Source organism: Castanea sativa, chromosome 11 (assembly GCF_040712315.1).
Source record: "Castanea sativa cultivar Marrone di Chiusa Pesio chromosome 11, ASM4071231v1".
Classification (NCBI taxonomy): Eukaryota; Viridiplantae; Streptophyta; class Magnoliopsida; order Fagales; family Fagaceae; genus Castanea; species Castanea sativa.
Window position 1 is genome coordinate 69,705,997 of NC_134023.1, and position 10,817 is coordinate 69,716,813.

At 33.6% G+C, this 10,817-nt stretch overlaps 1 protein-coding gene across 2 annotated transcripts; it reads right to left on the reverse strand.

Moving 5' to 3' along the window:
• Positions 1–2,199: 2,199 nt before the first annotated feature.
• LOC142615080 (histidinol-phosphate aminotransferase, chloroplastic) lies at positions 2,200–9,782 on the reverse strand. 2 transcript variants are annotated; one of them, XM_075787767.1, is made up of 10 exons: positions 9,713–9,782; positions 9,355–9,624; positions 8,226–8,309; positions 7,886–8,040; positions 7,662–7,759; positions 7,351–7,459; positions 6,494–6,651; positions 3,650–3,792; positions 3,387–3,527; positions 2,200–2,598 (listed from the first exon to the last, which is right to left on the reverse strand). In XM_075787767.1, the coding sequence occupies exons 4-10, from the start codon at positions 8,017–8,019 to the stop codon at positions 2,467–2,469; spliced, it is 915 nt and encodes a 304-aa protein (XP_075643882.1). In that variant the 5' UTR covers positions 8,020–8,040; positions 8,226–8,309; positions 9,355–9,624; positions 9,713–9,782; the 3' UTR covers positions 2,200–2,466. The 2 variants fall into 2 exon arrangements, with proteins under 2 accessions (XP_075643882.1, XP_075643883.1); XM_075787768.1 differs by lacking the exon at positions 9,713–9,782 and having other exon boundaries at positions 7,886–8,051; positions 8,219–8,309; positions 9,355–9,494.
• Between the last annotated feature and the right edge of the window lie 1,035 nt (positions 9,783–10,817).

Here is a 10,817-nt window from a genome sequence, read left to right on the forward strand (position 1 = left end):
TGAGAGACGAATTTTATCTTTCGCAATTTTACTTTAATTATTATTATTTTATAACAATGCATATATAGAAATTTAATTCCTAGATTTTGCTAATAATTGTTTATTTGATAATATGTTTTGGATGGCTGAAATTACAATTTCTACAAAGAAAATAACCTTAATAGATTATAAATAACAAATTGATTTCCTAATTGGGCCAATTAATCATAGCTAAGTTTTATTAATTTTTTTACTTACTTTTTTCAGTGTTTTGGATTGTAGGCAGAAAAAATAAGTTTGAGAAAGTTTGTTTAAAATTAAAAAAATAATTTCCAAATTTTATATTCTTTTTAATGATTCACAAAATGTTATAAATAAATTTTATTAAAAAATAAATATTTTCGTTAACTTGCCTTTTAAATTTCTGAGAAAAATTATATTTTTTTCATTTTAGTATGAGAAAAATTATTGAATTTATAATTTATAATTTTTCATATATTACATTTATGATTATTCTTATAATAAATAAAAATATAATTACAAAATACATCACTCTTTATTAAATTAGTTTAAATTATATAAATTTTTTTAATAAAAGTACCATAAAAATAATTATCATGCACAACGCGCAAGTTCGCGGCTAGTATAACATAAAACTGTGCTTCACACCATAACACGATTAATAAGGTCTCAATCAATGACAGATAACTTGAACAGGCAAGTAGATCAAATAAAATTCAATAATACTTCTCTCCACTGGAGATATTCCAGAGAAAATCCAAAGCCAAACAAAAATATCTCGGAAACAAGAAATATGTAGCCAACATTGGAGCATCCTAACTATGATCTAGGGAAGTAGGCTAGTTGGACCTTCTTCCTCAATGACCTTGGTACCCAATCCCTTTAAGCCCTCTGGAGGGATCTCTGCAACAGTGACCAGTGAGAAAATCTCCTCCTTTGCATTTTCTTCATCATTTCTCTTATGTGCAATACAGACACAAACTCTCCTTGGCCCATTCCTTTTCGGCCTTTATGACACCTTCTGAAATTGCTTCTCAAAAGAGGATGGCCACGGTGTAAAAAAAAAATATATATATATATATATATATATAAATTATCATTAGACTTAATTTTCATCATAATTAGATAGCTAGGATTCTCATTTATCTATCACAGTGCCTCAAATGAAAGAAAATGTTATTCGTTAATCTTAGAGGCCATTTTTACTAAATAATACTTTTAAAACAATACTTGACAAAACATAAATATTTAAAAGTTTTAATAGTTTTTTTCAATCTTCTAGCACTGAATTCATCTATTATGATAACTGATTTGATAGGCAAAAACAATGCTATAGACCCAAGTAGTCACCTTAACCTCTAAAGCAGTGGGTCCCACACACATGTGGAAGATACTATCATCATGAGGGCTTCGCCAACAAGAGAGTATAAAAGGGGAAGGAAGATATGGTATCGGGGGTTGGAAAAATTGGGGTGTGAGACATGAGAGAAAGACAAGAACATAATCTTTGGGGACTGAGATCCTACTCGGAACTTAGTAAGGGAAGTTCAGCAAATGAGATACATCTTCGGCTAGAAACTCGTAGCACAACAATGGTGGGCCCAAGGACCACAATGTGTGTTCGTGTGTGTGTGTGTGTGAGAGAGTGATGATTGCTCACATTCAATATAGGTATTAAGTATGTTCGAAGAGATATGTTTCATAATGTACCTGAAGGGGATGCAATTATGATTAAGGTAGAATTTAGATACTTGTCTAAAGTAAATAATAAGGAATAAGTGAAACTTTGTCAAACTTTAAGTGTATATCATTGATGTCTGCATTATACTTGTAGAATACACTCCATAACTGGAGTGATGAGAAATGCAAGAAAATTTTGAGGAAACGAAAAGAACTATATTTACATTGGTTATTCACTGTTCTTTTGTGTGTGCACCTTAATTTGTTCATATTGTTGGTTGTCTATGTGAAACCCTGAAAGGATGATTAGACCTTCTTGTATTCCCTCATAAATCCCTATTGACTTGGTATACACACCTGCTGTAGGACAAGATTTAAATTCACATGCTTTCTGAATTCAAGATCACACAGTAAACAAGGTATCACAACATAACAGCTCATGCTAGCAACGTTTTATAAAACGTTTACATACCACCCAATTGCACAGCAAGGTTAAGCAAGCGCTATGGACTACAAATCTATAAAGAATGGAGCATTTCTCTCGTTCTATATCAAAGAAAGTTTAACCATAACTAGAGTACAATCTAGAGAAGAGAAAAAATCTATAACCCATTTTCCACATAAAAAGGTATCAAAATGACCAAAATATCATTCGTGCTCCACAACCACAAACTAAATATTGCGATATTATAATACAGTTCAAAGCGGAATAAAAATACAATTTCAATTTTGACCTCTCAAATCGAATTCTGCTCCCTAAAATGATGCCCCTGCACAGGCAAAGAATCAAGACAGGCGTCTAAGGCAATCCATCAAGACATCTGTGTGTTCAGGCTTCCCAACAGATACACGAACATAACCCCTCAATTCTTTGTTGTTGTAGTGGCGGATCATTACACCCATTTTTGCAAGGTCCTCCTGTACCAAAATAAGGTTATCAACTTAATTCCTTTTTTTTTTAGTGACAGTGTAACAGTTCCAAAACAAAATGAGCAGTAAGTAACCTGTAGAAAAGCTTTAAAAGGAAAGAACAAGAACAAACAAAGAAGACTGAATAGCTGGTTCAATGCTTTATGAATTCCATTTTGGAAGCCATTTCAGTTTAGACACTGGAACTGAATATTTTGGTACCGGAAAATACCGGCATACCGTTTTCAAGAGTACGGGTAACGTGTATGTGTGTATATATATATACACCAAAAAAATATTGGTCAAAACTTATTTAATTTATTAACCATGATTAAAACTTTAAATCAATGTTCCTACTCCAAGTCCCAACCATCTTAACTCAAACCCAATAATATCTTGGGAAATGTTAACCAAGGCCATTAGGGCATTGGGTTAGGAACTATTTTAGAAATATTTTATTGGGAGAATGATAAAACAATAAATGTTGTTGACAGCCTTTTAGGAACAAGTCCATAATCAACATTTCAGTCCATTTTCCTACCCAGCTCCTATGAAGTCAACTCATAATTCTGATTAGAGCACTTCATCCTAAATTAATTTGCAACCGAAATAGCAACATCAGGCACTTAAAGTGACTTCATCCTAAATTAATTGCAACCTAGAGAGAGAGAGAGAGCATTATCTTGACAACTAAACCAAACAATCATATGCAAAACTATAGAGAAGAAAGACTATACACACAAACACATAGTCATCTAGCAGTGCAAATTCATTTTGTAAGTGAGAAAACTGCATACCTTCAGCACCTTAGCATCCATTCCAGATGCAACCTCACAAAGAATGAAGTTAGAATAGCTTGGATATGGATTGAGAAATGGCACTTCCTTAAGAAGATTATATAGCCTACCCCTTTCTTGTACCAACGTATCTTTCACTTTCTGTTAAGAGATTGTTGATTCATATCAGATATGGCATTGAATGGAAGTAATAATGATTTTATCAAGCCTAAACATAAATTATTAGTATAAATATGGACAATCCCAATAGGACAAGAATTAACCTCAAGATATGTGGGATTCTGCAAAGCTGCACAAGCAGAAATTTCAGCAGCAACTGAAACATTATAAGGTTGCTTTGCTCTCCAAAGATACTCAATGATACTCAAAGGAAATGCTCCATATCCCACACGAAGTCCAGCTAAACCTGCACCAGTTGTTCATTTGCAATTTAAGATTCTGAACATTTCACATCAAGAAGAGAAGGTAAAACATTTTCAAAGTAAATAAAAAATTATTAAATTAGAAATAAAATAAATATGAAGAATCACAATGGTATAATAAACATTTGTAAAATGTAACCTCCCATATTGAACCCAAACCAGTAGATACAGGGAGTTAAATTGATTATCAACTAAAAAGCATAGGAATTAATATTTCAAGGACAAAACCTACTTGATAATTATGGTACATTACAAGGTGCCTATTAGTCAATAGATAAATGAGTTTAGGACATCTGGACATCTGGGGCCATAGTAGCAAGGAAAAAGATTTGAAACAGACATTCTTGCAGATAACACTCACAATATTGAAAAGGCAATTTTTTTTTTAATTTTAAAAACACCCTTTCCTTTTCCATTATATAAAGAGACCAAATTATAGATACCAGAAGTGACAGTGGCAGCACATTGGGATCCGGAAAGTTTAATCGCCAATGCATGGAGAGCTCATGAGCAACGTTTGAAGCCATAGGTGGCTCGGAACTAATTGATCAGGCAGTAGTACTAGACTGGGTAAAATGGAGGCTGTAATCTATGGATTGTGGTTGATATCAGCAGCACAATCATAAGGCCAATGGATTTGCCAGTTGAGATGGAGCTTGCGACAGACTGTGGGAAGTGCTAGGGGACCCAACAGCAAAGACGGGATACTTGCATTTGATTGTGCGTTGATTGGGCCTTGTTACATTTGCAGGGATATAAGCAATGCTTGGGCAGCAGGGGTTTGTATTTGAGGCTTTTGATGGTTGTCACAAGTGGCTTGGTCTTTGTTGTGATGGGAGGGTTTCATTTTTAGGAGGGATTTTGATAGAAGGTAAACATCAGTGATGGTGGTTGGTAGGATTTTCGTATGAGACGAATCAAAGTTGATGCATTATAAGTTTTAGGGAATTTGAGCCCTTTGGGGGTGGGTCAATCAACTGGTTTTGAGCTTGGCTATAGGTGGTGATGGAGGGGTGATCTTGGAACACGTGTTCATGATGGTTGGATGGTGGGTGTCTTGGATTATGTGATTATTGGATTCTTGTTAAGGAGTAGTTTTTTTGGGGAGGGTGGCAGTTGTGACAGCTTCCATGGTTTTGTTAGAAAACTAGATCAAGGTTTATTCTAATACCAAAACAGGACAATGAAGTCGGGAACATGTGTTCAGGAAATAACAAGGGAAGAAAAAAGGGTAGGGAGATTGGGGAAAACTAACATAACAGAAAAAGAAAGGAAAAACTTAGGAATCAGCAAATAGGATTTGCTTAGAATAAACACAAAGTGCTGAAAATAGAAATATAAAACTAAAATAGCAATCCAATCTCTTTTATAGCATCAATCTATGTGAATCAACATCAATCACAATCAACCAAGTCCAACAAAATTAAATATCTTTAATAGGTCAATTTTGGTGTCTGCACATGTAGTCATTACAGCTAGTTTTGGTGGCTTTGGGCATTTGCAATACAAATATATATGTTCTTTGATTAAACAAAACCAGTACGTAGGCAAATTGGGGGTAAGCTTCCTACTAACCACCTCTCCCAAACCCCAAAGAAGCAGGAGTCTTGTGCACTATGTATGGCCCTTTTTAGTTAAATAGGCAAATGGTACAACAGTACTCACGATCATAGTCTAAAACTGTATGTTTTTAAATATGCAAATATACTCTTCCATAGTGATTAGCTTACCATTTCAAGCATCTGTTATAACAACAGGTACGTTCTCTAAGAAATAAAATATCCTTCATTCTAGGTTTTTCTTTGGGTTCTTAGATTCCAAGCACAACTTATTAATAACAAATAGGGTAAATTACAAATTACACCCCTAAAGTTTGGAAGTGTTTGGATTTTACACCCTGAAGTTTTAGAATTTGAATTTTATCCTCTGAAGTTTGGAAGTGTTTGAATTTTATACATTGACATTTTAGAATTTGAATTTTACCCCCTAAAATTTGGGTGTGTTTGGATTTTACACCCCAAATTCAAACTTTGAGGTATAAAATCCAAACACTCCAAAACTTTAGAGAGTAAAATCCAAAAACCCTAAAATTTAGGGATAAAATCCAAATTTTGAAACGTTAGGGTCTAAAATCCAAACACCCTCAAACTTCAGGAGGTAAAATCCAAATTCTGAAACTTCAAGGTGTAAAATGCAAACACTCCCAAACTTTTTTTAGGGGTGTAATTTGCAATTTTCCCTAACAAAAAAAAGATAAAAAGCCCTCGCTGCAGAAACACAAGTTTCGATCTTAATGCTAAGAAACAGCAAAATATATCTATAGCATGTCAATGAACTTAATACAATTTTAGGGACTTAATTTAATTTTATTTCTGTTGGGGAACTTTGAGTTTCTCCTCTCATTCTCTCCCAACCTATTGTTGTAATCTTTCTATTCCCCCACCAACCCTCGTTTTTGTGTGTATGGGGTCTAGAACTCTTATTTTATTCTTTGAAACCTACAACATATAACAGATAATTCAAATCAATTTAAGAAAGTATAATAACTCACACCACAGATGGTAATAAATCTTGTATTAGCAATTCAATAACAAGATTGATGCTACCACAACAAAATAATTTGGGGTGACAAGCAAGTTCCAAAATAATTGACTCTAAAGAAAAGGCATTAAAATATATATATACCAGCTCTTTTGCTAAATGTCCGAAGAACAATTAGATTCTCGTGTTTCTTCACCCATTTCATCTTTGATTCTATCCCTGAAAACTCAATGTATGCTTCATCTAGCACCACTAATATGGGAAGCTTAAGGATTCTCAAGAGATCTTCATCATCAATTACACTGCATATAGTAAGTAGCATGGAAACATAATATGTCACGACAAAATTACATGACTAGAAATTATGCATAAAGTTCAAACATTTTATTTTTAAATATAGTCTACAGACTCATTACAACAGAACAGCATAACCACACTAAACTGAAGACTGAGTTCAAAGCCTGAAAGTCAGATTGCACAAGCAGAGGACGCCTCTATTAATATTCTTTCTCCTCATCCAGGCCCTTATGTATTCTACAATCAGATCTCCTTAGCAATTCATTCTACAGGTAATTAATAGAACACACCTTAAATTCTAGTCTAGCACCAACACAATTTGAGCATATTTAGTTAATAACCCTTGAGAGATATAAAATAATCCTTTACTCTGTCTAAAAATGGACATATCTGCATCATGCACCAATATTAACACACACGTTATAGGAATAGATTGAATCTCCCAAACCATACTATGAACATCTCTTAAATGGATCAAAGCCTAAATTCAGACTAACTAGTTTTTTAAGTCTACAAAAGAAGAAAGTTTTGTGCAGATGCTTCGACTTTTCATAAATGTGCCCTTCCAGAGTTTATCCTACTCTCAAATGTGCTAGAATGTTTGTTACTGGGCAGTAAGTTAAGGACATGCTGGAGACCTCAAGTCAATTAAGTAAACTAATTATGTCAAATATACAAGAAGAAAAGAAACAATTGAGAATTACCTCCCATCTGGATTGTTAGGAGACGTTAAAAATATGCATTTGGGTTTTTCTCGTTCAATAACATCTTTTATTTGTTCAACATTCAAGCTAAAGTCTGCCTTTCTGGGGACTGCAGAAAAACATGAAATTGCAGGAGGTTATGCACGTTATGCACATATGATGCAACAGTCAAATGAAAAGAAAAGCAAGCAGAGAAATGAAGGATGTTTAGGGGCCAAATATAAAAGAATTTTTATTAATGAAACAAATAAAACATTAGAAACTCCAACATGGTGAAAGAGACTAAAAGAAAGCAGATATCTTATCTTTACCTTTTATAACAAGTGCCCCATTAACTGCAGCATCAAACTCATACATTGTAAAGGTCGGAGGGCAGTCCACAATCTTATCACCAGGTTCGAGCACACAACTGCAGCATATAACAAAATCCACACAAGATTAGGAACTTTCAATTGTTGAATTTAGGCAGATAATTTGATACTTAAGGGCATTATAATTTGAAAAATTATATAAATACAAAATTTCAATTTCTAACCGCATAATTAAATCAATGAGCTCATCTGCACCACATCCTGCAAGAATATAATCAGATTCAAGTCCTGAATCTTTTGCAAGGGCAGCACGCAAGCGACGGCTTTCAGGGTCTGGATAGACGTATGGGAACTTCATTGAGCCCAAAGCCTCCAAAACCTACAAACAATCTGAATTTCTACTTAGGAAGAAAGGGGTATTGACACTCAGTATAGTGCCTGCAATAAAGACAGTGACAGACTCTTCTTTGTCTTCAAATCTTGTAAACACTGAATAAATATTTCTTTAGGATCTTCAACAAACCCAAAGTCACGAAACAAAAGTATAAGTCACATACAACTTGCCTCTGGTGGAGGACCATAAGGGTTTTCATTTGCATCTAATTTGATGATATCTTCAGGCTTCCTTCCAAGACGAGCCGATAAAACCTGTACCAAAAAACACCATTCATTAATCTGGATATCAGATTATGAATGAACATGGATTTCCACTCAAGTGACATTGTAACTGGTGACCGTAACCATATAAAACTAAAAGTGAAAAACATCTCATTTAACTTAAAAAATAACCCAATCATAGAGAGAAACAAACACCATTCTCTATGGAATTTTATTTCCTTGTTTTAAGCTTTTTAATAAGTATATAAACACCACTTGTCTATTAAATTGATTATATAGCTGCCATTTTTCTTAAAGAAAATGTAGTGGACCTCTTGTGCTAAACCCTTTTCAATTAAGAAATCAACAATCATGATAATATTTCAAGCCGGTAGTGATTTTGAACAAATATATAGCCATATTGGGTCATAGTGCAAGGGCTTTTTTATTAAGGTGGACTGCCACATTCAAATTTCATTATTTGCTGAAACTAGGTGAGTGAGAATACCCGATGAGGTTGGAGTATCCAGTAAAGCCTTATGACGGTCAACCTTCACTAATCATTGTGTTTAAGAAAAGCACCTTAGTTAGCATAGTCTTTATGTTGTGTGACACAAGGTAGTTGACCCTTAAATTGGTTTCTTTTGGCTTTAGAGGTAGTCCCTAACATCACTTTTATAAGTTTGTTACTTGGCCCACTTTAGTTACACCATTTGCATAGTATAGGCAGAAGAAGATCGAAATCCTCAAACATCAATCCCCCTGCTCGCCAACACTGCCGAATACTAATTAACTTGGTTTTGTTATTGCCAAGCAGCCTTGTGGTTCAATGACATTGTCTAGTCTCCTTGATGAGGAGAACCAGGGTTTTAATCCCCAACTTCTTGTAACAATTGATTTATAAAAAATATATAAAAACTTGATTTTGTTTTGTTATTACTCTCCTAAATAGGATTGAGCATATAGAAATACATAACAAACTACTGCCACAGCCAAAAATCATCCACAATCTCAAAAGACTTAATATTTGTCATAAAGAATCAACTAAATGAGCAAAAGCAGACAAAAAAGCATTAAAGGGTTGCTGAGAAAATACCTCAAAAGGCAATATGGGTTGATAAGGAGACAATTTCCTCAAATGGGGTCAAATAAAGGGGTCACCATTCAAGCTCTATTGAACCTCATTGACATGTTCTATCGAAGAAGGAACAGTGGAAGAAGCCATAGCAACGACCCTCCTGCTGTTTCCGCAACTGGGTCTGTGTGATTGAGATTGAGGCACCGCAAAATTTTGAAAACCAGTGTTGGGTTTGTTCAAGCATAGAGAAGAGGCGTTGTAGATATCAATGACACCCATGATGAATATCTGCATGTTTGGAAAACACACACAACAATTACAAAAGATGGAAAAAAAAAAATCAAATAAATAAGAATGGGTTTTAGCATTGGCATACAGAGAAATGGTTTGTTTTTGAGCAGAAAGGAAGTGAGTGTGAGACAGAGACCCAGAACAATATTAAAGTGGCTGAGTCTATGTTAATGTTAATCTTTTTTTGTTTTGTCTATTTGATGGGCTTTATTGGAGTTTAGGACTATTGGGACCATAATGTCTAAAGGTTCTTTTTCTTTTTCTTTTTAATTACTTTTGAATCTCTCTATATATAATTTATATATTTTAAATTAAACCATATGTTTACAAAAAAAAATGTTAAGATTATTATAAATTAAATTTATAGTTTTTTTTTTCATTAGTTTCAAATCGAATCCCCAACTTATAAATAATTTTCAAATAATGTTTTTTGTTTTTATATGTTTTTAATGTTTAAGTGCAGTAAAAAAAATGGTTAGTCAACATATAATATTTCATGTTTAATGGAAAATTCTGTAAATTTGTGATAAAGTGATAGAAAAGAGAAAAAAATGAGGAAGATTATGTGGTTTGGCCTTGTGGTCTACTTCAACACAATAAGAGCCTAAATGGAATCCATATTCATAATGGATGTTACATACACAATTCAAAGGTAATTTGATTTGAGTTGAATATTAAATACTTCAAATCGTGATTTTTTTTATTTAGAAATTTATTTATTTATTCTATAATTATAATGAGAGTGACGAATTTGAACCTTAGAAGTCATGAACATACCAAGAAGTGCTAACCAATTGAGTTACAAGGCTCTTGGCATACAATGTTACAATGAATTATATTTTCTAATTATTTTAGAATAATGGTAAGATAATTATATTTATCATTTTCTAATAACTCAAACTTTTTAAACAATTAATAATTTATCATGTTACAAAGCAAGTGGTCTTTAAATTTAACATAGTATAGATGATGCGAGCACCATAATAATTAGTTCATATTTGATATAACATACACTTAACACTCCCTCTTTTAAGTCCTCTGGTTTTCCATGCTACCACCACCACCTTCCCACTCTTTTCCCTTTATGTTTAACATCACCGCCTCCTTCTTCCACAATTCCCTCAACCTCAATTCACCTCATATTACCTTTCGCATACCACTCCTCTATAATGTTACACTCGTCTTACCTT

Excerpts from the sequence above, each read along its gene's own strand:
- LOC142615080 (XM_075787767.1), bottom strand. The coding sequence starts at position 8,019 with ATGAAGTTCCCATACGTCTATCCAGACCCTGAAAGCCGTCGCTTGCGT. Across the intron at positions 3,793-6,493 it reads GACATTTAGCAAAAGAGCTG|GTTTAGCTGGACTTCGTGTG; the intron begins GTATATATATAT and ends CAACTGGTGCAG. Across the intron at positions 2,599-3,386 it reads TGGATGCTAAGGTGCTGAAG|GAGGACCTTGCAAAAATGGG; the intron begins GTATGCAGTTTT and ends ATTTTGGTACAG.